The sequence below is a fragment of the Bombus vosnesenskii genome, unplaced genomic scaffold (genome assembly GCF_011952255.1).
Source record: "Bombus vosnesenskii isolate JDL3184/JDL3185 unplaced genomic scaffold, Bvos_JDL3184-5_v1.1 scf7180000013348, whole genome shotgun sequence".
In the NCBI taxonomy this organism is placed as follows: domain Eukaryota; kingdom Metazoa; phylum Arthropoda; class Insecta; order Hymenoptera; family Apidae; genus Bombus; species Bombus vosnesenskii.
In genome coordinates, this window is record NW_022882984.1 from 1058549 (window position 1) to 1081477 (window position 22929).

Consider the following 22929-nt stretch of genomic DNA (forward strand, 5'->3'; position numbering starts at 1 on the left):
AGGAAGAAAAGGGAAATAAATCTGACGGCAAAAAAAAAAGCAAATAGCTATGCTTCAAATGTAAAAGCAAATAATTTTGCGAATATAAAGAGTGAGAAAATGGAAGAAGAATAAAGGAAAAAATGAGATAAATGTGTGAATCCTAGTGCTTTTAATCATTTAGTCTATAGACATATCTGTGCTGACATTAGACTAATACGTTTGATAGCGCTATTTCTAAAAGAAAACTACAAAAAAATAAGGGAGTATACATAAAGTAAAACGAAATGAATAATATTGCTTACTATAATATTATGAATGTACTTCTAACGTGTATCAAGGAAAATAAGATAAATGATAACTTTGGACCTAGCCACTTAAGTTTCGTTAATCCTCAATTGACTTGAATTTGTAAGAACTGAGGTGCAAGAAACATCGGGTAGTTCGAAATCATCATCCGAGAGACAGCATTCGAACAATTGTGATGTTGATTTTTCGATCATTGACATCGATACTGATGATAACTCGTTCGATGGAATAAACGATGGAGATGGAATAGTTTTATCGATGATAGGGCCTGTAGAAGCACAGGCTTCCAGAAACTGTTTATGAAATTGTACATAATCCGACGATAACGAAATTTTGTCAGATTTGTTCGAAATATCTTCAATTGGTACTAAATAAGAAGATGTAGGATCGATCGAATTGAACGAGTGATTCGATGACATGGAATACTGGTTATGTTTTATGCTGGACGAATCATTCTCAAAATTAAGAGTTTCACTTTGTATCTGATGTGCCTTCATTGAGGTATCGGTATCTGTAGTATTAGATAAGACAAGAGGAATCTCTTTCGACCTGGTATTTGTAGAAATTGCAGTTTCATAGGTATCGTGTCGTTCTGTTTCATTAGAATTTTTTCCAGAATATATGATGTTCTTTCTGTTGGATACGATATCTTCTACGTATTCATTTTCATTGCTTTTCTGTGTATGGATATCCTTTTTATTGCCTTTCTGTGTGTCGATATCCTTTTCATTGCTTTTCTGTGTGTTGATGTCATTTTCATTTGTCGTTTTCTTTTCTTCTTGTACAGTGTCTTTGCAATCTTGATGTTTCCAAAGATTTACGAGGCGCCGGATAAGTGAGATCACTTGCTCCTGATGAAACGTTTCAGTCTCTAAAAGCTCGTACAACCTAACTAGAATGCTATAACATGTTTTTTCCCATACACTCGATTTCGCTGTGACTTGATCCGTAACCTACCAGAAATAATCATACGCTTGCACAATAGGAATAATAATAATAGAGAGGAGAGAGAGAGAGAGAGAGAGAGAAAGTAATAGTAATAGGAATAATACGATAGGAATTAACAGACGATAAATACCACTCGTTCAGAACCATATCTTCGTGCCTTTTCCGTAACTGCCTTTGGTAAACCAGATAATTCAGCTAAAAAGATGCCATAATCGTCAGAATATGCTGCCACACCGGATTTTAATCGATGAGTATAAGTTAATCGGTGGGAGCAGTTATCAGTTTCCGGTCCTCGAACGTTTGTCGTTTCAAAATGTAGACTGAAATATGATAATTTAAGGTGTTATTTTATGAAAAAGTCAAAGATAGATAATTACATATTTTTAGAGTAAGTAAAGTATGAGAGAGAGAGAGAGAGAGATTTATCGCTACTAAATCTACATGGAAAAGAATCATACTTTGTCACATTATAATATAGATCTGCTAATTTTGTTAGATAAGAAAAATGAGTTGCAGCAAAAATAAAAGCAGTTGTATTCAAAAGTTTTTCGCATATGGCCCAAGCGATTGAAGCGCCTTCTTCGATAGCAGTACCCTTACACAACTCATCCAAAATGATGAGCGATCTTGCCGTAACACAACGTAAAATATACTGAGCTTCTTTCATCTGCATGATAAAAAATTGATTGTTTAGTGCAATTAGAAAAAATGCATTTGACATTGAAGTAGTACTATTTACTTCGAGAGCAAACGTGGAAGCGTTGCATTCGATATCATCGCGGATAGCTATCTTGCAGAATATGAGGTCTGTAATGCGAAACATCGCTTTCTTGGCTGGTACAAAACAACCAATCTGTGCCATTATATGCAACAAAACAATTTGTTTAAGATAAGTCGACTTGCCACTCATATTAGGTCCAGAAATTACATACAGATTCCGCGGTATCGATGCATTCTGTAACACGAAAGGGAATAAGAAAGGTAATCGTAAGGTAGACATTTCTAGTACTCGGTACATGTGTATGTATATCGAAGTAAAAGAAATTACAACATCATTAGGTATGGGACCATCCAGACTAAAAACATCCATTATTGGATGTCTTGATTCAACTAATTCCAATTTGGATCCAAACAATGGTCTCGTATATGTCTGAAGAGAACTGACTTGAGCAAGGGATGTTATCAGGTCCAGCTCTGCGACATCTGCATTCAATTGGAACATACTGCCAATGTATTCTCGAATATTTTGTAGCAAGTTACCGAGAAGTCTGTTTATAGAAAACTAATGTATTTCATTACGCATATATAACGCATTGAAAATTCATCGCAGATTAACTAGTATAAAAATTCTTTTTCGATCGTTCGATACCTACACGTTACTCATTAAGTGCAATTCCTCACATGCAATTGTACATTGTTGACTCAATGTTACAAGCGCATTGGTAGTCATCGTATACGTTCGTTTATTCTTCCTTACCTAAGCGTTGCATCATCATCCGATTATATTCTCATTATATTATACGTTATCGTTCAAAACTGCTATGTAATAACAACACTTGAAAATATATATTTACCTCTATGAATTCGGATGGTAGATTAAAGTTTTCGGTATTTAAACTTCGCGGCAATATCGCTTGAATATGATAGCCCAGAGAAGCGTTACAGTTTAGAGACAAAGTTAATTTGTGTTTGGATGCCAAATTTTCCACCATAGCTACCGGAAGAAAAGGAACACGAATGGGTTATTTTACATATAAAGGTCTCTTATTTCTTTTCTTTTTTTTTTAGGACGAGAACATAATTTTATTTACTAACTTTTCATATCATCGATTAATTCGCAATAGGTTTGTCGAGCAACATCCAACAGATCGCTAATTCCTGCTTTGATAGCAAAGCAACGTTGCATATTCGAAGATGTGTATCCAGTTACCGATCTCGCATCTGGATGTATAGTTTCGACAATCTTTTCTCGCATTAACCGAAATTCGTCTCTTTCCAGTTTCTAAAGGGCAATAAAAAAATAGAGAGGATGACAACGATACACGCACGTACGATGATAAGACACGGTGGGAAATTTACACGAACCTTTTGAATTCTGCGCAAGAGATCGCTCTCACCAGCTAATAATATCTTCCCAAGTTCGGGTATGACGTCTAATAAATTTTTCAATAATAAAACGTAATTTAAATTGTGCTCTGCATTTTGCACGCTGTTTTCGTGCATAACTGGCATCGTCGATAAAGCCAGAAGTCTATCAGCGCCATAAAGTCGTCGTATGATGGGCTACAAGTTTCAAAATGGGGAAAAAACTGAAGCTGAATAACAGGACGATATGATAAAATCGAATATCAGAAAGAAATAATAAAATTTGAACCTGGATTAACGCACGTAACGAGGAGTTGGATACCAGTTCGGTAACGGCGGCTTGTCGTTCGAGAATCACGAGTTCTTCACAAGGGGGTTGAAGTATGTTCGAGCGTAAAAGTTTCCTACCCATTGGCGTTAAACAACGATCCAAGCTACCTAATAAACTGATATTTCGTCGACCACATTGCGACTGGACTAACTCTAAGCTTTGTGCGCTTTCCAAATCTACGAGTATGGAGTCAATAATATTTTCTATTATATCTTCTACAACTAGTTCTTTCTATCCATACAATCACCATTACCTATCATAGTAGCGTTCGGTGATCCTTGAAATTCGATTTTCATCGATTTTGGAGTGTAAATAATACGTTGAGTGTATTCGACGTATTTCACTAGTGCTGCAGCCGCGGCTAATGCGTAATATCTGTAATCATGCATTAACGTGTATTCGACTTTGAAAACATTAAGACCATGTATCAAATTTATATTGTCGTTATTACGCTTTTTATTATTAGATGCGTAAAAAAGAATGGAGGATGATACATGTACATATATTATGCATAATCACATTATTATCGACCGAAAGTAACGTTTACTTTTGTTTAACGAATAATTCCACCGAGGAGTATTCAGGGTTGCAAAGTGATTTGATTCGTTCCAGTCCGACTGTGTCATTGAAGTGTACACGAGATATTGCGGTTAGCTCTACTTCAGGAAATTTCTCCATTATCAAATTGTAAAGGGCACTTTTTCCCGTGGTACGTTCGCATATCGTGTCTGGCATCAAAACCTACAATATTCAAACCGCTATCATCATTGGTTCGCCCCTCGAACACAGTCGATTACACATAGTATTTCATTCAAAGAATCAATTCAATTAATTTTGGCTGTGAAACCTTTTTAAATCTAATACGGTGATAGATGGAAATATGTATGTATTCAAAAGCACTTACTTCCATTGGATCGAATAAATACAATTTGCTTAACGCGTTAATATAAGTCTGGGCATCGCTGATCTGACAAAGAATCAAATGTGGACATCGGATATTCAACGCGGCCATCCCTACTTCCGATCTCGCATCACCTCGGCCGGTTGTTATGGCTGTTCGATCGAATCATATTATACTTAGTTAATTATTTATATGTATAATTATCCGGAAAGTGAATAAAGAGAAAAAGAAGAGAAAGAACAACTAACCGAGAATTGTACCACCAGAAGCAGACTCGAGCAAGCTCGAACAAGGACCAGTGGTAGTTTTTGTTGCAGATCTAATTGTAACAATGGCCGAATGGCATTATCGATAAGGAACAGCGTATGTGATCATTTGATCACGAACCGTTCAAACCGTTTCATTCGAGGTTTACCTGGAGACGCAATAACGCGATGTACTGGTTAATAAAGAAGATGGCACTGGAGCATTACGAAATTTCGGACTTTTGGAATAGCCGTCCGAAGTGGTAGCTGTTGATTTCCAATTGGTTCTCCTTCGCTTTGTCTTCATATCAAATTTCCTATCTGCAAGGATATACGTACATATCGGAAAGAAAAATGGAAGAAAGATGAAAAATAGGAAAGGATTGATAAAAAATCGTGCGGAAAAATGATTGGTTATATCGGAGAGGAAATTCTTCTCTGGTTATACGTATTCGCAACAAAATCGCTACGTACGATCTTTCGTTAACGGATGGTTGAATTCTTGCAAGAATCGTGCTTCATGTTGTTTTCTTGGTGCATTTAAAGCTGTTTCAGTTCGTATTACGTTCATATTCCTTGGATCGATCGAAAAATCAAGGTGAAATGTGCAACAACGAGTTTGAAAATGGAAGGCAAATAGATACGTAAGACTGCGCGCGCCATCTACATTCTTTTTGGAGAAAAAATTTGGCGATTCCAAAGGTATGTACCGGTTCGGGGCGAGTCGATAATTGTCAGTTGTTTAACTTATTCGCTTCGTTTGGATCGTACACGCGTCAAAACCGCTTCTAAACGCATTTAGCTACGGCTCACCTTACTTCGCTTACTTGCCTCGCCGAATGAGAGGCGGTTTCGTGGGTCAACTTCACATTGTCTGTATATGCATACATCGTTTAAGTTTATGCGGGAGAAGATTGAGAATATCTACTAATTAACAATTTGAATTGGTTTTTAATTTAGCAATATATAAGATTTATTTACAAATTCGATACCATGTACTCGTAGATAATACATACTTGTTCCAATTCCAGGTATCTCGCATATTCAATAAATAATAGTATCACGATTGTTACGGATTTAAAATAAATATCGCTTTATCGCCGGTCTACAGTTTCATTCGTTACGTACTTACATTCGTGTCTATAAGTATTTACAAATCTAAGAAAATCTTATAAATCTAAGATTGTCAGGCTCGTAAGCTGCCTTACATGATCTCGCGGTCTTATCGATCGATTACATTCAATAATAAAACCACGTTTGATCAAAAAGAAATACCACCGTTCGTTCGCGTTCGTGTTAAACGTACAAACAAATCCAGTCTGTATACGGGTATATAATCGATGAAACGAGTAGTACTCGTTCTGGGAAGATGAGCAACGTATATTAGCGAATCGTTGCCATTCTGGAAATACATACGTCTAAAATAGTATAGACAGATGATAAATGTCGATGATATTGACCGACATCACACAGCCGATGTGTATAATCGTATCGTATTCGGTTACACTAATTGCAAGAAGTAGAAAATCTATGGGTTACAACGCTTGTTCCGATATTAATCCGATATTATGTAACGCTATTAAGAGTGGGCAATATACATACGCACCAAATGGTGCCACATACGCGCACCACTTATAGAACATTCAGAATTATAATTTTTAATTACACACTATATAATCTATATACATATACGTTATATGTACAAAAAATTGCACACAATCGCGCTTGGGTTACAAGTACGGTACGTAAATAATTGACACGCTGCGATGTAAAAAAAAGAAACGTCGCGTTTCGGTGCTCGCGATAAGCGAAATATCGACGTTCACGGTAATTTCTTTTCGCTTCGTACGCCTTGACACCTGTTTCTTCTTCGTTGCCCCTTACCTTACAGGCTGTACGTCGTGTTCGTTACACGTGACTCTCCAGAGGTACTTTAAACACTTTAGAAGTCAAACTAGTATCCGGTAAAGACTGCGGACGAGCGTTAGTCACGTTAAAAACGACGTTGCTCGGGCCACGAAAACTGACCTCGATGAGGAAACTAGTATCGGTAAGACCGATACGACCAGTACTTAAATCCGGAGAACTTGTTCTCAATTGGCTTTTCTTCGGTCTATATTCGTTTCTCACCACTCTCTCAGCCTCGACTTGCAGTTTATTATCCAACCAATGTACTTTGTCGAAATCCTTGGTACCGCCCACAGTGTGCCTGCGCTTGATCGATCGTTCGGGCATACCATTTTTTCGTTTTAATTTCGTCGCACTATCTTTTCTAACGGATTGTCGTCTCTTGCTAATATTACACTCAGTTTTTTCAGTTTTTGTCAGCGACTCCGATCGCTTTAATTTACTGTTCGGAGAATCGGATCTCTCCGAATGCTTGTTCAAACTTTCAGAGCGTTTCAACTTGCCATTGGTCGGGGACGAGAGCCTCTCGACAGAATGTTTGTTCAAACTTTCAGACCTCTTCAACTTGGACGAGGTATTTTCAGATCTCTTATTTAAAGATTCAGATCTTTTCAGCCGCGATCTGACTTCGTAATTTGTCAGACTTTCAAATTTTTCGAGCTTGTTCGAGTAATTCGCCGAATCGACATCGTGTCGAAAATCTTTCACATCGTCGATCGCTTTACCACCATTTTGCGCTAACACCGATGTCTCCTTCTCGTGCCTACAGCATTCTTGCGGTTCGTTCGCAGCTAAACTTGCTTCGTAAACTGTCGTCGTTGCCGTGGTCGTAGTTTCCTTGCTCGATCGTAATTGCTCTTGTTTCGGTTCGATCCTTTTTCGTACGTTAGCGCTTCGATCGTTATCCGGCATATCGGTATTATCCGGTCGATCGACGCTGCTATTCTCTGTTACCGATGAATCCGTATCCTTTTCCGGAGCATCCTGCGCACGAGTAAAACAACCAATGGTATGAGTAAGTGAATGTACCTGCGCATATGTGCTATGGATGCTATACGATTACGCTAAATTTTATTCAATTTCATTAATTCGCTTTGACTTGGAGTGTATACTTGCATTTTTTTGACGAACGTATTGATGCTTTTCGATAGATGTTTTATGGAGGCTCGGATCCCGATAGGTTTCAATCGAGCATGATTGAGGACAAGCTGTTTTGTGTTCTTCTTTCTCTTCTCGTAACCCTCCTCCTCCTCCTCCTCCTCGTTGATTTCGCAAGTTTTGCGAGTCTCGCGTTATCGCAGCGTCCTCGTCGCTGAGAGACAGATTCTCCGTAGCGGATCCACGAATCGTTTGATTCGACGAGTTTACCAGGGACTTCCATTTACGATCGAACGTGGTCGTCAAGCTGGTCAGCAAATCGCTACCTGCAATTCAATCGATTCGCTTTAATAGAAACACGTCCATCTTACCGATCACCGTGATACCTGTATATTAAATCGGAAGCGAACGGTTCAACGAGAAACACACACAAAGCATCGAACGATGGTCGTGATTGTCCTCGACCGCAAAATAAAATTATGGTCGTTCGCGTAACAGCAAACAACGAGCGTGATAACGAGCTTGAGCCGTTCGTTAGGAAGGTATTGTTATGTGGATGAAACAGCAACTACGAGTCACAATTTGCGTAAACTGCATTTCTATCGTCGTTCTTGCTACGCGGTATTACTGCCAGCAACTGATAACGATTGGTCAGTATCAAAAACTGTCGCATATCCGTTTAACCCTTCGCTACTCTCATCTTGATATTCTTAATCTTCAATTTCTGTTACCCCTCGGCATGTCGCGTCGAATACAATTAAACCACGATGATACCTCGATCGATTAGCATATCTTAATTGAAGCGAAGAGCAGACGCAACAAAAGTACGACACGTAGGGAAACATGGGGAAAGAACGAGAGGAAATGAATGGAGATAAGGGGAAGAGAAGAACGAACGAAGAAAGGATGTAAAACAAAGGAGAAGGAAAGGAAAACACAAATAACGTTGAATATTATCATCTTGCCATCTTCGGTGTGTATAGAAATCAAAGAAACAAATGAAAAGGATATCGTGCAGCGATGAGAAAGCATCGAATAACAGAAAATGCCGTTTCTTTCTTCTCCCAGTAGCGACAATCTAGAACTTGGAAATATTAGGAAAAACAAAAAAAAAAGAAAAAAAAAGAGAAAGGGAGCAATAATCGTAGTACGTATAGAGATTTTGATCGATAAGAAGTATCTTTATCGAAAGCAAAGGATAATAGACAGACAGCCAGACGGATAGACAAACAGCCAGCCATCGCGATAACCAACGGAGCGTTCGAATGACGGAGATGTCATGAGCGAAAGAGACAGAGATAAAGCGATAAAGATAAATAAAAGTCGGAGTAGGAGGACAGATGTTTCGTTAACGTGCGTTTAGCAGAAATAAAGAGTGTAAAGCCATTCGTGTGAGCGAGTCACAACCATAGTCGAGCAGTTTACGACTTGGTATTCCTATTGGCAGACGAAGTAATTTACCTCGAAGGAACCTGTTTATAGTCTTGGAAGACAATCCGGCCCCTGAGCCCGAAGACACCCCTCGCGGTGGTGACTGCTCGACGGGCTCGATAGGCTCCGAGAATTCGGAGGGCTCCGAGGCCGGTGATACTCCCGAGGAGGATGCGATGGGTGTCGATGATCGTTGCACAACATCGATGTCGGCTGCGTCTGACACTGACACTGGCCCTGGCACTCGCATTCGCCCTGGCATCGGCATCGACATTGGCATTGGCATTGGCATTGGCATTGACATCGGCATTGATATTGGCATTGACATTGGTATTGACATCGGCATGGACATTGGCATTGACGATGGGCCCGGTGTCTTCGTGGCGGAACCAGAGGGGCTTGCGGTACCATGTAGGTGAGACGATATGTACCACCAGAAACCGGGATTTGCCGTTTGCCTAAGAGTGTTCAACGCATTCGCATCGTCATAATCGACACCCCATCGAGAACATGTACTAACAGCTTCTGGCAGTGACAAACGAGCAAACCATCGAACGAACACGAAAGCGAGGAGTCTGCCCCTGCCCCTCTTCCACACTTTTACACCCTCTCGGCTTCTTTCCTTCATCTTCCAATCGATTACAGATCGATCTACCTCTAATATACCTTCCTCCATAGAATCTATTTCCTTTTTACTTTTCTTTCATTTGACACCACCTTCTTGTTTCGCTGTTTTCTTCTCTACTCTTTCAGTTCGTATCGGACTATCGCGTATTCGCGTATTCGCGACTTTTCACTCGGCTTTACACGTCTCTTCTTTCGTATTTAATATTCCTAATTGAACTCGCGCAAACACGCACGCATGCACGCACGCACACACGCACAAACAAACAAACACACGTACACGCATACATTGTAAATAGGATTTTATCGTGTTCCAGAAAGACGAAAAAATAGAAAGGGAAATATAGAAAACTTATAAAGATACTTTATACATTTAAGATATTGCACGGTCACATCTAATTACAGATACTATAGTAGGTAATACACCGAGAGTTTAGGTGAGACTCGTTCGAAGAACGAGCAGGAGGCAGTTTCAACGCCAAGATCAAAAGCGAACAATTCAGCGAGCAAGCGATCAAGCTGCGGTACCCGACGAATAGTCCTGTTTCTTTTTCTTTTTTTTTTTTTTTTTTTGTTCTTTCGACATTGTCGTCTTTAGTACGTTACATGCAGATGCGAAGAAAAAGCTTTGAAGGTAAATAGCCGATCGCGTGTTTTAAAATCATCGAATCTGATTCGAGAAAAACAAAATATAAGTTTGATAATCACAGTGTGCACGTTGAAACTTATCTCAATAGCGCACAACCGATTAATCGATCAAGCTTAATCAACTTGACATTCGATATTCATAGAGATAGAGCTAGTTATACATATTAGCATGCACGAAACGAAAAAAATAAAAAACAATTTCGTAGCAAGGTGCTTTCGATCTACATAAAATGCAATGTGCCATCGTTGCCCGGTTGTATCGTCGGCTTTTCGCGAAAATATTATAATATTGAACAAGAGCTAGTAATGGAAAAAAGAAAGAGGGAAAGAAGAGAAACAACAACCTCGAAATGTCTGTAGAAAGATATAAAGTTAAAGAAAATAACCGTATGCATCTATCGTGCAATATCGGACGGTTACTCGTAAAGATCTGTTAAAGAGTAGAAAGAACAAATAAAGAGTACCTAGAAAGCTTTTTGTTAATGGTCAGAATCTTCTGAGTCCATTGTAGAAAACAAGATCCAGCTACACTCACCAAGAGCGTCGGAGAAGCAACGTTAGATAGAGAAAAATATAAAGAGAATAAATACATAGGTAGGATGAGAGTTAACGTTTCGTGATAATCGTCAGTGCCGGAACACTTGACAACATTGATATCGCGCACGTATCGCTCATTCGTTTCTTTCGACTAGTTCGTATTTCGATAATTGAGAATAATTAAGGAGGATCAACCAACAACAAAATATACACCCAGGAGATTCAAAGACAAGCTTCACACTATAGCTTTCAGTTTAGGTTCCAGTTTAGAAAAATAAAACAAGGATATGGACACAATACGAATATCACAGGAAAATAGTTGATATATCGATACTAACCATCGTCCGAGACATCACTGGAAAGGGGTTTCCGTTGTTGATTGGTCGGTGAGAGCGACGACTGAGAAATGTTGTGTGTTTCGTGCAGAGAATCCAAACTGCCATAACGAATTGGTGGTAGCGTCGTAGATTTTTCCAGTGACTGCTATAAATTTCAAGAAACCAGTAATAATGGTAAAATAACAGGTGTCTTGTTATATTCGCAAATATTTGTTCTTTCAATTGTAATCGAACTGCGATCAGATTCGAAATCGATGCAATCTTACCTCTGAATCGGTTTTCAATTTCTTTATAATAGTGTTCGAGACGTTCTCCGAGGGCAGAATCGTAGCAGGTTCGTCTGCGAGTTGCGACACTCGTCTAACGGGCGTGGGTTGTTGCTGCACAGCTATCGATAAAGACGGCATTCGAGCAGTCGATCGGGAACCGATATCGAGGAAAGATTTATCGGCAAGCCTGTCGTTAAAACTAGAAAGTCTTGTCGTGGATGAAAGATAAGTAGTAGGTGTTGTCACGGTTGTGTCTACTATACTGTCGAGCAGATCGTCATTTTCCATTTCACGTTTAGCCAATTGCCATTCCATCTCGATTCTTCGTCTCTCTTCTTCTCTCCTTTCAGCTTCGCGTCTTTGTCGATTCCGATCCCTCTGTAACATTGCCTTTGTTTCCTGTTCAAATCTTCGTATACGTTCTTGAGTAGACGCGCTCAATCCAGCATACGTTCTTATCGTAACCTCGTCATTGCTTTGTTTGGTGTCGTTCGAAGCGCTGGAAAGCGTCGAACTTGCATCGAAGCAGCTCAGGCCAGTCTCGCTAGAGAGTCGGGAAGACTCTGAAGCCGACGAGACGGCCGAGCGATGAGTCGGTTGAATTGATGGAACCGACTCTACCATACGATTTAAATATCTGTTCGATTTCTCCGAAGAAACATCATCGTGACTGTTTAACGTGCAATCACGGTTATTAATTGTGCAATCAGCTATGACATCGGAACCACCGATACTTGAGCTAGTAATGGCAGCCTGATCAAGCGTCGGTGACCGGTCGCAACGATCGATGGAACGATTCGATTGACTCTGACTTTCGTGCATTAAAACGATCTCACTGACCGAACATTGCCTCTCGTTCAATGCCATACTTCGCCGATTTTGAAGGTTTTCTGCTTCTTGTTTCATCCTCAGCTAAATATGAAACAAACGCGATATTACAACAGTTAGAATGCGTTGATATGCGTTAGTCTACATAAGTGTACGTTAACGTAAATCGTAGCAAATCGTAACAAATCGTCACCATTTCGTTGTGGAAATTAATTAAATCAAATATAAGTACGTGTACAGTCAAACATTTATATCTCTCACATAAAACCAAACCTTATCGACTTCGTGAGTTTCGTTATCCGTCTCGTCTTGACACTTCCTTCTTCTTTGTATTTTTCGATTAGCAGCGGATATAATAGATGATACAATGTCCTTAGCAGATGCCATTTCGCGTCCTATTTCGTTCATACAAAATTTAAAACGACATTAAAGTATAGAAATATGAAAAATGTATCGTTGCAACGCAGAATCAAATATATCGAAGAATAACAATCAAAAGTGGATCATTTATAAATCGTACCTTCGACTTTCTGAATGTTGTTCAACAAGAGATTATGATTATTACTCGACGTTGTAGTCTCGATCTCGCTAGTGTCAGCTGGAAGACTGAGATTCACGCTCAGTCGACTTAAATCGTCCAAATCATCATCCGAAAAGAACCAATCGACCTATAACCAGGTGTTTAATCATCAATATTCCAGTCAAAAAGTGCTTCTCTTTCGTCGTTTCATCCTTGTTTATATGAACAGAACTAAAAATATCATAGATTAGGTACATACGTTGTTTAATAAGCTTTCAACAATTCGACACTGATGCGACATATCAGTAACCATAGTAACCATATTGTCTCTGGAACCACTGGCTCTAACTAACGTAGGACCAAACACAATGGCCAAATTCTTTGCCTCCATCTTATTAACCTCGCTATGTTCGACTATTCTTTTCAAATGAAACATCAAATACTTGAGAGTTTCAAAGTGATGTTCCGGAAGATCCCTGAGCAACTTCCTTATCGTTGTCATTCTTCTCTGAGGATCCTCGACTTTATCGGCATCGATAAACATAGGGTATAATTCTGCGGTGAGTAGTGAATCTGGGAGCTGTCGAAAGAACGACTTCAGAAGAGAAGATATTACGTTTACATCGCTCCATCTAGGATCCTAGAAGCAGGAAGATAAACCGAATGATCAGTAATGTAATAATAGAATAATCGTTCTGCATGACGATGTAATATTTTTACCTGAAGATTGATATTTTCGAATCCTTTGTTCACGCTGTCAGTTAAATGTGAAATAGCGGCAGTGTTACCGGGTACTCTATAAATACCGACCACTTCGAGACCCCTCGCTTCGACGATGCTCGTGCACATTTCAACGATCAATGGCACGTATTCCGAGAAAGATGACTATTCGAGAACGAAAAAATTTAGTTTAGTCAATTAGAATATGAGTTTAGTAAGAAAGTTTGTCGTTAACCGAAGAAAATACGAGTAATAAAATAATAGAGAGAGATTAAAGCAATTACCGGTGGGCAAAGTTCAAGCGGTACTTTGAAGGTAGCACCCTCTGGTGGTAATTGCGTTGTTGGTGAAGAAGGAGATCCCGTTTGTCCGTGCATTCTCCGCAATTGTTTTGCGACTCTACCCTTCCATGTTTTGGTCTTTGGAGAAACCAAACTATCGATCGTTTGACTCGGTTTTCGAGTCTTGTTTATCGGTGATTGTCCAGTCGGAGATCTGTTCCTAAACGAAGTTAATTTCTTGATGCCTTTATGTCCTGGAAGGGGGCTTAATCGCTGACCACCACTACTACTACCAGTCGACATTGTCATTGGACTAGCATTCGTGGTTGTTTGACACGTTGAAGAACTGCTGGTGGGACCTGGAGTTTGTGGGACAGCTTGTTGCTTCAAAGTACTATTATGAGCAATTTCCTAAAATACAAAACAAAACAAAACTAACGCTTGAGTGACTTGTTACACAGATTACAGTTTAATAAATGAGGATTACAGGTTGTAACTTCTTAACTTACGGACGGTTTTTCAGCAGCAGCATGTTCATGTAGAGCTCGTAGCCAAAGCGCCATGGACGCTGCGTCTTCGGTCTGTAGCAAAACTTCTGCGTTCGGATTTGCTAACCGTAATACGTGTTTACGTTTCGTATAATCCTCCGCGATATCTACAAGAGAACATCTCACATCTACGCTTTGAGCTACATTTTCGCCGTCGCAGGATAACGAAGGACTCTAAAAAAAATAAAAAAAAAATGTATACATATATTACATTTATATAAAAATTTATATCAGAGAGAAAAGTAAAGCCAAAAGTCTATCCCAAGCGGATAGGCAAGGACTGTATATAGTAAATTTGACTGTAAATTTGATCAACTTGAAAATACATATTGCTTTTTAAATACCTGATTTTGACGATCCTTATAAAAGAAGAGAATCGGTCCGCGAAGAACACCCCATAGCTGTTTCCATGATCGATCGGAAGATCGCTGAGATTTAATAAAACGTAAGAAACGACATGATTAAATGCATCTGGTTACATAGATCACAATCAGTGAACCTGTATATACATAATATGTATATCATTACCTTGCCATCAAGTACAGTAAACTTGACATGTAAAGGTCCCTCTCGTTCCACTTGTCCGATGTCTTTTATAATGCCAGTCGCTGCTTCCCGGCCAGTACAAATAGAATTGCCGCTGAAAAAGTCCAGTGTACTTTCTTTAATACGATAACTATTGTCATACATTTGTCTAATTGATCAAGAAATTTCGTGATCAATTCTTTTTCCATATTAATCGTACACGATAAGACTAGCGAAAAGAGCGAAAAGAGCGAAAGGGACGATAACAATGAAAAGAGCAAAAGGAGCGAATGCATTTGGACAATTCGGCGACGCGATTCTCTTTTCCTTCATCTTTCGTTACCAACACTATCGATCATAGAATTCTATTTCCAACCAACAATATGTACCAGCTACAAACACAAATACAGCGAAGGTATAGGATGGAATTAATACGCGTTTCTACAAACACGAATGATTAGTGATTAGTGATTACTGTTGTTAGAAACGAAGCAGTTAAATCGAGCGATAAGTGTATTAATATGTTGCGCTCAATCGCAACCGGTAACGAGGAAATATACCATGTATTTAGGACACGTTTATAACGAAAACGCGGTAAAAGACAAGACGGTTGCGAAAACAGAATACACCATCTTTGTAATTTTCTCAACATGTACAGTGCAGAATTGAAAAGAAAACGAGCGGAAAGAATGCGGACATCCGATTGATCGTAATACGTTAGGTCCACCTTAATCTCATACACATGCGACGTATTACTCTAAAATTTGTATTGTCTAATGAGGGAAATTAGCAGACTATCCCTCTTGCCCTTGTGCCATCCCGATAGTCTTCTTTCCAGTTCTGCATAGTACTATCCTCACCGATTAATATTTTTGTTTAAACTCGTCGATTGAGTCACTTCCTCGAAGATGCGACGCAGCGATGCTATATCGTTTGGAAGTAGCGGTAGCCGCCATCTCTTATGAATGCTGAAAATATGGACGGAGGCAGAACTTGATGTACACTCGCGAATGATCAACTACGATATACTACGACAGGCAAGTGATCCACACCCCAAACATCATAGAAAGACGCTATACCCCGTACACGACAGAGAGAAGGAAAAAGAAACATAGGTGGATAGACCTAAAGAAAAAAGCTTCTATGTATGGTGGCAGCGATCTCCTCAACTTACCTTCTAGAAGTATGGGTAATAGGCTCGGAGTCGCTTAGTTCCAAATCACTGTCGACATGAATTCGTTCGCCCCAAGTTGCTTTCAAGTAGGACACCCTTCTCGTGGCACGATCTTCGTCTGCTAAAGAAAACAAACAAAGACAAATTTCTTTGGTGAGCAGGTTGATTCGTTAAACTTATCGATACTTGATACTTATACAAATATAAATATAGATACAAATACATACCAATCTGCGTATTCTTTTGCCGCCTGAATACAACTTCGTTATTGTGCATATCATTATCCGATGGCAATACACCTTTGAATCAGCCAAAATCATTAATTAATTATACCTCTTTTAATCGATTATTTCGAATTAAGATGATGTAACTTCGTCGAATTTACGAAAGGAAAAGAAAATAAAATAACACGAAAAAAACTAACCAGATTCGGCTTTGATGATTTGCGCGTAACCATCCTGTTGTTGTCTTCTAGACCCTTTCTCGACAATTTTCTCCTTTCCATCGCATATATTAGTTGCATCAACGTAAACGCTATTGTCATTTCCGTTCGTATCTCGCTTTCGTTCGGTATCGTCCTGTCGCTGAAACCAGTGAAGTCTAACGGTATTTAACAAATTGCTCGTACTAGTAGATTCCCATGATTCAGCGCTGTTGCTACGAATCCTCGGCCGTACTGTTTCCCCGTCTGTGATTCTCGTATTGGGTGTCTCTATATAAATCATGCGAAAATAACAAAACACTAGAGTACTTTTGAAATCGAACCAATGTCTCAAGTTATTAGTAAGTTTTTAATATCATGGCGTCGAACGTACAAAAACGTGTATGTATGCCTACGAAACAAGTAAACCTCGTGCTTGGCCAGAGCAATGTAGTAGCACAACATTAAAAGCTGTGCGACGGACACTGGAACGGTACAAAAACAATAGAGAGAGAGATAGAGGGAGAGAGAGAGAGATAGAGGGAGAGAGAGAGAGGAAGGAAGGACGTGCGTATGTATGGAAGTAAGACTGATAAAAGGGCGGAGAAGGATTAAGGAGATGGGTGAATCAGTAAATTAGTGAATAAGTGAGAAAAGAGAAATACACCGGCACAAACACAACATTTAACTAAATCGACTCTCTCTTCTACCTTCTAACGTGTTATAGTTGCCCGGCGGTTCACAGTGGATGTGTTTGCTGCCTACAGGTATTATTCTGTTGCCTTTTAATCCGCTACCTAGATATTCACAGTAGTATATTAAGAATGTACAATAATCAAAGAATCAGGTCATTTTATTCGTAATCCCACGATAAACGTATCTTTCGATTAGCAAAACAGAAAGAAGGAAGAAACAAATGCGAAAACTTACCACTATCCAGCGATTTGGTTTCCCTGGTTGGCACAGGTGGTATTCTTCTCGGTTCTTGAGCTTCGGCTTTCGATTCAAATTCCCTTCTTCTAACGGCAACGTTCGGCACGCTATGCTTAGTCGATAATCTCGACAGCTCGCTTTTGTAGAGGCTGATTCGATCACCAGTCGGTTCATCGTCGTCGCTTAATAATCGCCCTGACTCGAACTGTTTCGCTCGCTTCGATACGATTTGAAGTCCTTGCGGTAGTATCGGAAATTTATCATTTACTTTCTTTTCAGGTCCAGGAGACGAAGGCAGAGAAGAAGTACCATTTTTCGTATCTATCGATTGCCGTTCACCGGGTAAAGTGCCAGCGCTTGCGATATTTTCGTGTATTCTCGTCAGGGTTCCAACAAAAATGTTCGATTTAGCGATGTTTCGTTGCAATTGTTGCTGATGTTTATCGATGATTCCTACGCTGTCGTCGATCAGCTGTCGAGGTGAATCTTGATCTTGACACAGCGGTGTCGGCATCGAGCTTCGTGCGGGACAAACCCAAGACTGTCTTGTTCTTGGCGACAAGCTGGGAATCATACTGACTGATCTGCGTTGCCTGTGTCCACTTCTCTCCGGAGAACGAAGACGCGGTCGTTGATTGGTTTCAGGATTATGAGCAGTTTCACCGAAATATCTTTGCAAGATATCGTCCTCTTTGGAGACCACGAGAAGTCGTAGCCAGGGGCCCGCCTGCTGGATACGTTGAACTACTTTCGCGTATTGCTCACCACGCGTTGGTCTTCCGTCGACGGAAACGACCCTGTCCCCTGTACGTAATCCTGCTTCGGCTGCTGGCGAATTCCCACGTACCTGTTTCACGAATATCGTATCCATCGGCTCGTCTATCCTCGTTCGTTCGTGTCCTGGTAGCATCTAATGGAAATTCATTTTCTATGAAAGGCGAGAACGTGTCGAATCGAGTGACAATTTTAAACGAATACTCACGCAACAGGACTCCGGTGGGTAAACGATAAAATGACGGAGGGTAAAGCCAAAACCATTTTCTCCGCGGCGCAACAATAACGTTCTTGGACCTCTGGGTGGCGAATCGTATCGTTGAACGCCTCCCGTTGTTGCTATCGCACTAGCGATTGTTCCGACACCACCACCTGATCCTGTTGGAAGCGTCGATACTGGAGGCGGTGACGAACCGTGTTCTATCTAAAAGAAATTCTATTCTTTCTCTTCTTTCTTCAACCTTGAACTTGAGACGAATCCTGTCCGCACATATAGGCATATATGCCATTTTTAACGATTTTACTTTAGTTTGTTTCCAAGATATTGAAACGATCGAACGCTACGATCCCCTTTTCAACCCCCGCTGCTTGCTCTTTCTCCCCCTTTATAGACGTGTGTTCCGGTATCGGTGGATAACAAGAAAGAAAAGAGAAGAAAGGTGCAGAAAAATACAGAAGGCAGAAGAAATGAACAGCAAAAGAGGAATATCGCGTCTTACCGATCAACTGGTGCAATTATAAGAACAAGGCATTAGCGTTGATGTTGCTTGCTGCGATAAAACCTTTTTTTTTTTTTTTATTATAAAGTAACAACGACGAACAATGCGAGAGCAAGGCATAATCGAAAGAAAAAGGAAGAATCGGTGAAGCAAAAAAGGAAAAAGAAATAGAAACGCGTATCGAAAAGAAAAACACGGTAGAAAGTAAGGACAGGCGTAAGGAGTTGCTAATTTAAAAACATTAAGACATGTTAAATGGCAGGAAAAGTTAATGAGCGTGAAAGCATGAAGTAAAAGATGTCGATGGTGAAGAAGCGCTTGGAAAAGCGCTCGGTGACTCGATCCTTTCAATTTCTTCCCTTCCCACCCTCGCGCTATGTCTGGAAAGTGCGCGTTTCCCAGCTTCGCTCACTAAAATAAACCGAATCGAAGTTTGGCACGATCGTTTGGTATTACGTACCGTGTGCGCCTGCCTAACCAACCGTTGGGAATTATTTCGGTCCTCAGCCATTGTGCCGTTTCCTGAAAACAACCGATAATTTAGCGTCATTGTACATTCGTATTACCAAAGTATCTTATGTTGGCAAAGTGAAAAACATTGGGAATACTATTTGCCACAAGTAATCGAGAATTCAATCGTATTCGATACTACGTCGTAATATTTATAGAACAAGTGCTTTTCGACGATTTCGCCGCATATTTACAATGTACGAAAGTTGTCTTATCAGTCGTATGCTTTTCGTTCCTAAAGTGTACTATACATATTGGAATTAACGTACACACGTATATGTACATACCTCTACGTATATACGCGCGCGCACATAGCACGGCTGAGCAGCGAGCCATTCTACTTTCTCTGTAACGCGACATACTTTCTTGATATAATTTACTCAGGTCGGAATAATAATTCCGAAAAAAAAAAAAAAGAAGAAAGAAAGAAAGAAATATCTTTCGTTGTCCCGCTTGATTTACTTATCCTGCATGACACGAGAAAAAGGAAAACTCGTTCGAATAATTCGTTACGTCGATTTAACTTGATTATCTTGTAATTCTATAGCACAGCGAGGTTAACTACAAAATGTAATACACATAAAACTTTAAAGACAAAAATAACGGTGTTTATATAACATAAAATAACAGATTTTTCGATCTCAGCAGGAGTTAAAATAACAAATCGTATAACCTATTTTACATATGTAGAACGATCAAACACGTCCAATGTTTTTAAACGGCTTGATTTTCTCTTTATGCTACCACTGAACCTTATCGTATTTTAGAACGCCGCAGATATCATCGTTTCGTCGGCCATCGAGATTAACCGAAAACATCGCATAGTTTTACGTATAGAAGATAGAAATTTGCTCATTGCGGTAGCCGCTGTCCTCTTCTGTTTTTCTATTCATATTGGATACGTGTTTTTTGCGCGTTCAGAATACATTTTTCTCGCTAGCGTTTACATCTACATTAAATTATAGTATAGGGTAAACGTTCTTTTTCCTTTTAATCTTGTCCTTTCGAATAGAATCGACTATGAGTGTACGAATTATTTGCTCATTTTTTGAATTATGCCGGCCGATTCGCAGCCCCGATAAACGAACGAAACGGTTCGACATTGTTTAATATTTACGATCGCGATTATTATGATAAGCGTACGATAAGAAACTAAGAATACATTCGGCTGTTTTCTCTGAAGTTACGTTATTTTGCTGTATTAACGAAAACATATATATACAGTACACGGTTATCCTAATTCTTCGACAAAGTTTACATAGTACTGGTTCAATAAGTTTTTCAAACAACTATAAAGTGTTTTCTTAAAGAGTACCCAACTTCGTTTGAATTTCTATCCGTCTTTTAAGAAACGAACACAATTTCCGTGAATATGACACAAATGCCAATCAACTTTTCTTCTTTACATCGATCGAGTATAAAAAAACGCCGTCTTATAACGTTAGTTCATCGATTTTTAGGCGACCGTATAAAATATAAAATGATGGATAAATGAAGTAGCGTATATTATTGAAAGCAACGCATGATATTGCATATGTTTGAAAAATAAAACTGAAGGAAAGCAGGAAAGCAGAAAAGGAGAGGTGTACGGTGTACCTGAGTGTGGCGTACACGCGCGAGCGCACGAAAGAGTGAGAAAGAGAGAGAGAGAGAGAGGAGAGGGAGAAAGGGAAAGAGAGAGAAAGAGAGAGAAATGTAGCTACTACTAATACCTACATAGTACATCAAGTACACACCTTAAGTAGGAAGTGTCGTGCATCGAGTGTTCGCTGCGCCCTTGCCGTTACTCCCTCGTTTTCCCTGATACAGGGATAAATCAATTAGGGATATCCCTTTGACTTTTTTCTTCTCTCTTAAAAAGTCCATCCACACCAACTATACGCGGGCGAATCGAAAAAAGAAACTTCGGTCAATGTGCTTCTACGAAGATGCTCGCCATAAAAGATGTGTCGGCGGCAGACGATCTTCGTTCTCCAAGACATAATCTTCTTTGTGATAAACGTTTTGTCACAATTACCTTTTATATCAATGTATTTTCAAACGGACACATGGTCGTAAACAGACAATATACGTATACGTACAGCAGATACATAATTATAAATGAGCGATACACGTATCCGTATGATCACTTTAGGATAACAATTACCGATCTTCTTCTCTTATTTTATATTTCGGAATAAACAGTCGACCGTCTTCCATAAATGCACCTCATGTCAATCGAATCGACGCTTCGATTCACTCGTTTGCTATAAATTAATCGAACGAATCTGTACAAACCATATCCGCTAATCTTATTTTCAATTCTCGTTAAATGCAATGATATATCGAATTACTTTAACATATTTGTAGGGCCTTGGTACGAAAGTAATAACGTCCACGACACAGTACGATACTACACGGCACGGCACAGTAATATGGCGACCTAAGAGAATCGAGCACAGTGACGATAGTAAAGTTCGCAAAGGTAGACGTCATTGGAAATTGAGAAAAAGTAAGCTCAAGAATATACTTTGCGATTTCTTGCACAATTTGCAAGTAATTTAATTTCGAGCCATTGTGAAAAAAATGTCACGAAACACTACTTTTGTGCCCGCCATTATTCTAACCGTCTTCCTCTACTTTTAACATTTTCTTTCTGTCATATTCTTTCCTTTTCTTTCCACCGTGAGCCATCCTCACTGCCCCACTAGTACGTAATACCGCTCACTCAGCGTTAGTTAACTCCCTTCTCTATCGTGCAATCCTCGTTTATCTCCTTATTTTTTTAACGTATACGTCCACGATCTCTGCGAACGACATCTATACGTTAAAGGTATTTGTACAGTGCTATACCGATAGTTAATAAAGATGCTGCCTATAACACTGTTCAACAAAAAGATATTTATTTTCTATTCTGCAATATCCACTGGGTTATCCTTTAGAGTTGCTCGCCCTAAACACAAATCTGTCAATTTTCAAAAGACACGAACTTCTGTATAAAATAAAAACATACAATTTTAGGCGAAAGTAAAGTACAGTTACGTAAAATTTAGAAATGTTAGAAGTTTTAAATTAGTTTTAGAATGTTTTGAATGTTTCAAATTAGTTTTAGTTTTGAATGATTGTAAATGAACATCAAACTTTTAAAAACGCCAGAGTGCGTAGTATTTACGTATTATTATCACACTTTTATGATTTTGCTCCATAGTATTGGATTCTATAGATATGTCTAAAAAAGAACGGTGCTCATCTCTGCCTGATTTACAAGAACAAGAAATTTATTGTCTTCCATGTTCATTTTCCACGAGTCAAGTTTTTATTAACGAGATCTATGTATGATAAGTAA

At 39.4% G+C, this 22929-nt stretch overlaps 2 protein-coding genes across 10 annotated transcripts; both read right to left on the reverse strand.

The window, feature by feature from the left end:
* Positions 1-90: 90 nt before the first annotated feature.
* Positions 91-5369, reverse strand: LOC117236265 (mutS protein homolog 4-like). Its single transcript, XM_033499067.1, has 16 exons — positions 5273-5369; positions 4969-5119; positions 4802-4893; positions 4557-4705; positions 4200-4393; positions 3906-4027; positions 3611-3828; positions 3322-3519; positions 3052-3238; positions 2811-2950; positions 2610-2713; positions 2285-2504; positions 1976-2191; positions 1695-1903; positions 1367-1556; positions 91-1241 (listed from the first exon to the last, which is right to left on the reverse strand). Exons 1-16 carry the CDS (start codon positions 5367-5369, stop codon positions 357-359), a joined length of 3372 nt encoding a protein of 1123 aa, XP_033354958.1. The 3' UTR covers positions 91-356.
* Positions 5370-5729: 360 nt separating this feature from the next.
* Positions 5730-22361, reverse strand: LOC117236263. Of its 9 annotated transcripts, XM_033499057.1 has the most exons (24): positions 21938-22361; positions 21341-21850; positions 19555-19616; positions 18584-18799; positions 17599-18511; positions 17379-17465; positions 16672-16959; positions 16475-16546; positions 16248-16368; positions 15934-16041; positions 15077-15188; positions 14893-14976; positions 14510-14722; positions 14004-14411; positions 13720-13884; positions 13259-13639; positions 13000-13147; positions 12753-12874; positions 11649-12563; positions 11383-11527; positions 10972-11032; positions 9266-9693; positions 7823-8130; positions 5730-7690 (listed from the first exon to the last, which is right to left on the reverse strand). In XM_033499057.1, the coding sequence occupies exons 3-24, from the start codon at positions 19603-19605 to the stop codon at positions 6707-6709; spliced, it is 6330 nt and encodes a 2109-aa protein (XP_033354948.1). In that variant the 5' UTR covers positions 19606-19616; positions 21341-21850; positions 21938-22361; the 3' UTR covers positions 5730-6706. The 9 variants fall into 9 exon arrangements, with proteins under 9 accessions (XP_033354948.1, XP_033354949.1, XP_033354947.1 ...); XM_033499058.1 differs by having other exon boundaries at positions 16248-16365; positions 21341-22361; XM_033499056.1 differs by having other exon boundaries at positions 21341-22361.
* Positions 22362-22929: the final 568 nt, after the last annotated feature.

What these genes read in the sequence shown, in the direction of transcription:
- LOC117236265 (XM_033499067.1), bottom strand. Translation starts at nt 5,369, where the DNA reads ATGAACGTAATACGAACTGAAACAGCTTTAAATGCACCAAGAAAACAA. An exon ending in GTCCCATACCTAATGATGTT is followed by an intron (nt 2,192 to 2,284) that starts GTAATTTCTTTT and finishes TTCGTGTTACAG; the next exon opens with AATGCATCGATACCGCGGAA. An exon ending in CTATATTATAATGTGACAAA is followed by an intron (nt 1,557 to 1,694) that starts GTATGATTCTTT and finishes ATCATATTTCAG; the next exon opens with TCTACATTTTGAAACGACAA.
- LOC117236263 (XM_033499057.1), bottom strand. Translation starts at nt 19,605, where the DNA reads ATGGCTGAGGACCGAAATAATTCCCAACGGTTGGTTAGGCAGGCGCAC. An exon ending in CGCTTGAACTTTGCCCACCG is followed by an intron (nt 13,885 to 14,003) that starts GTAATTGCTTTA and finishes GTTCTCGAATAG; the next exon opens with TCATCTTTCTCGGAATACGT. An exon ending in AATACGTTCGTCAAAAAAAT is followed by an intron (nt 7,691 to 7,822) that starts GCAAGTATACAC and finishes ACTCGTGCGCAG; the next exon opens with GATGCTCCGGAAAAGGATAC.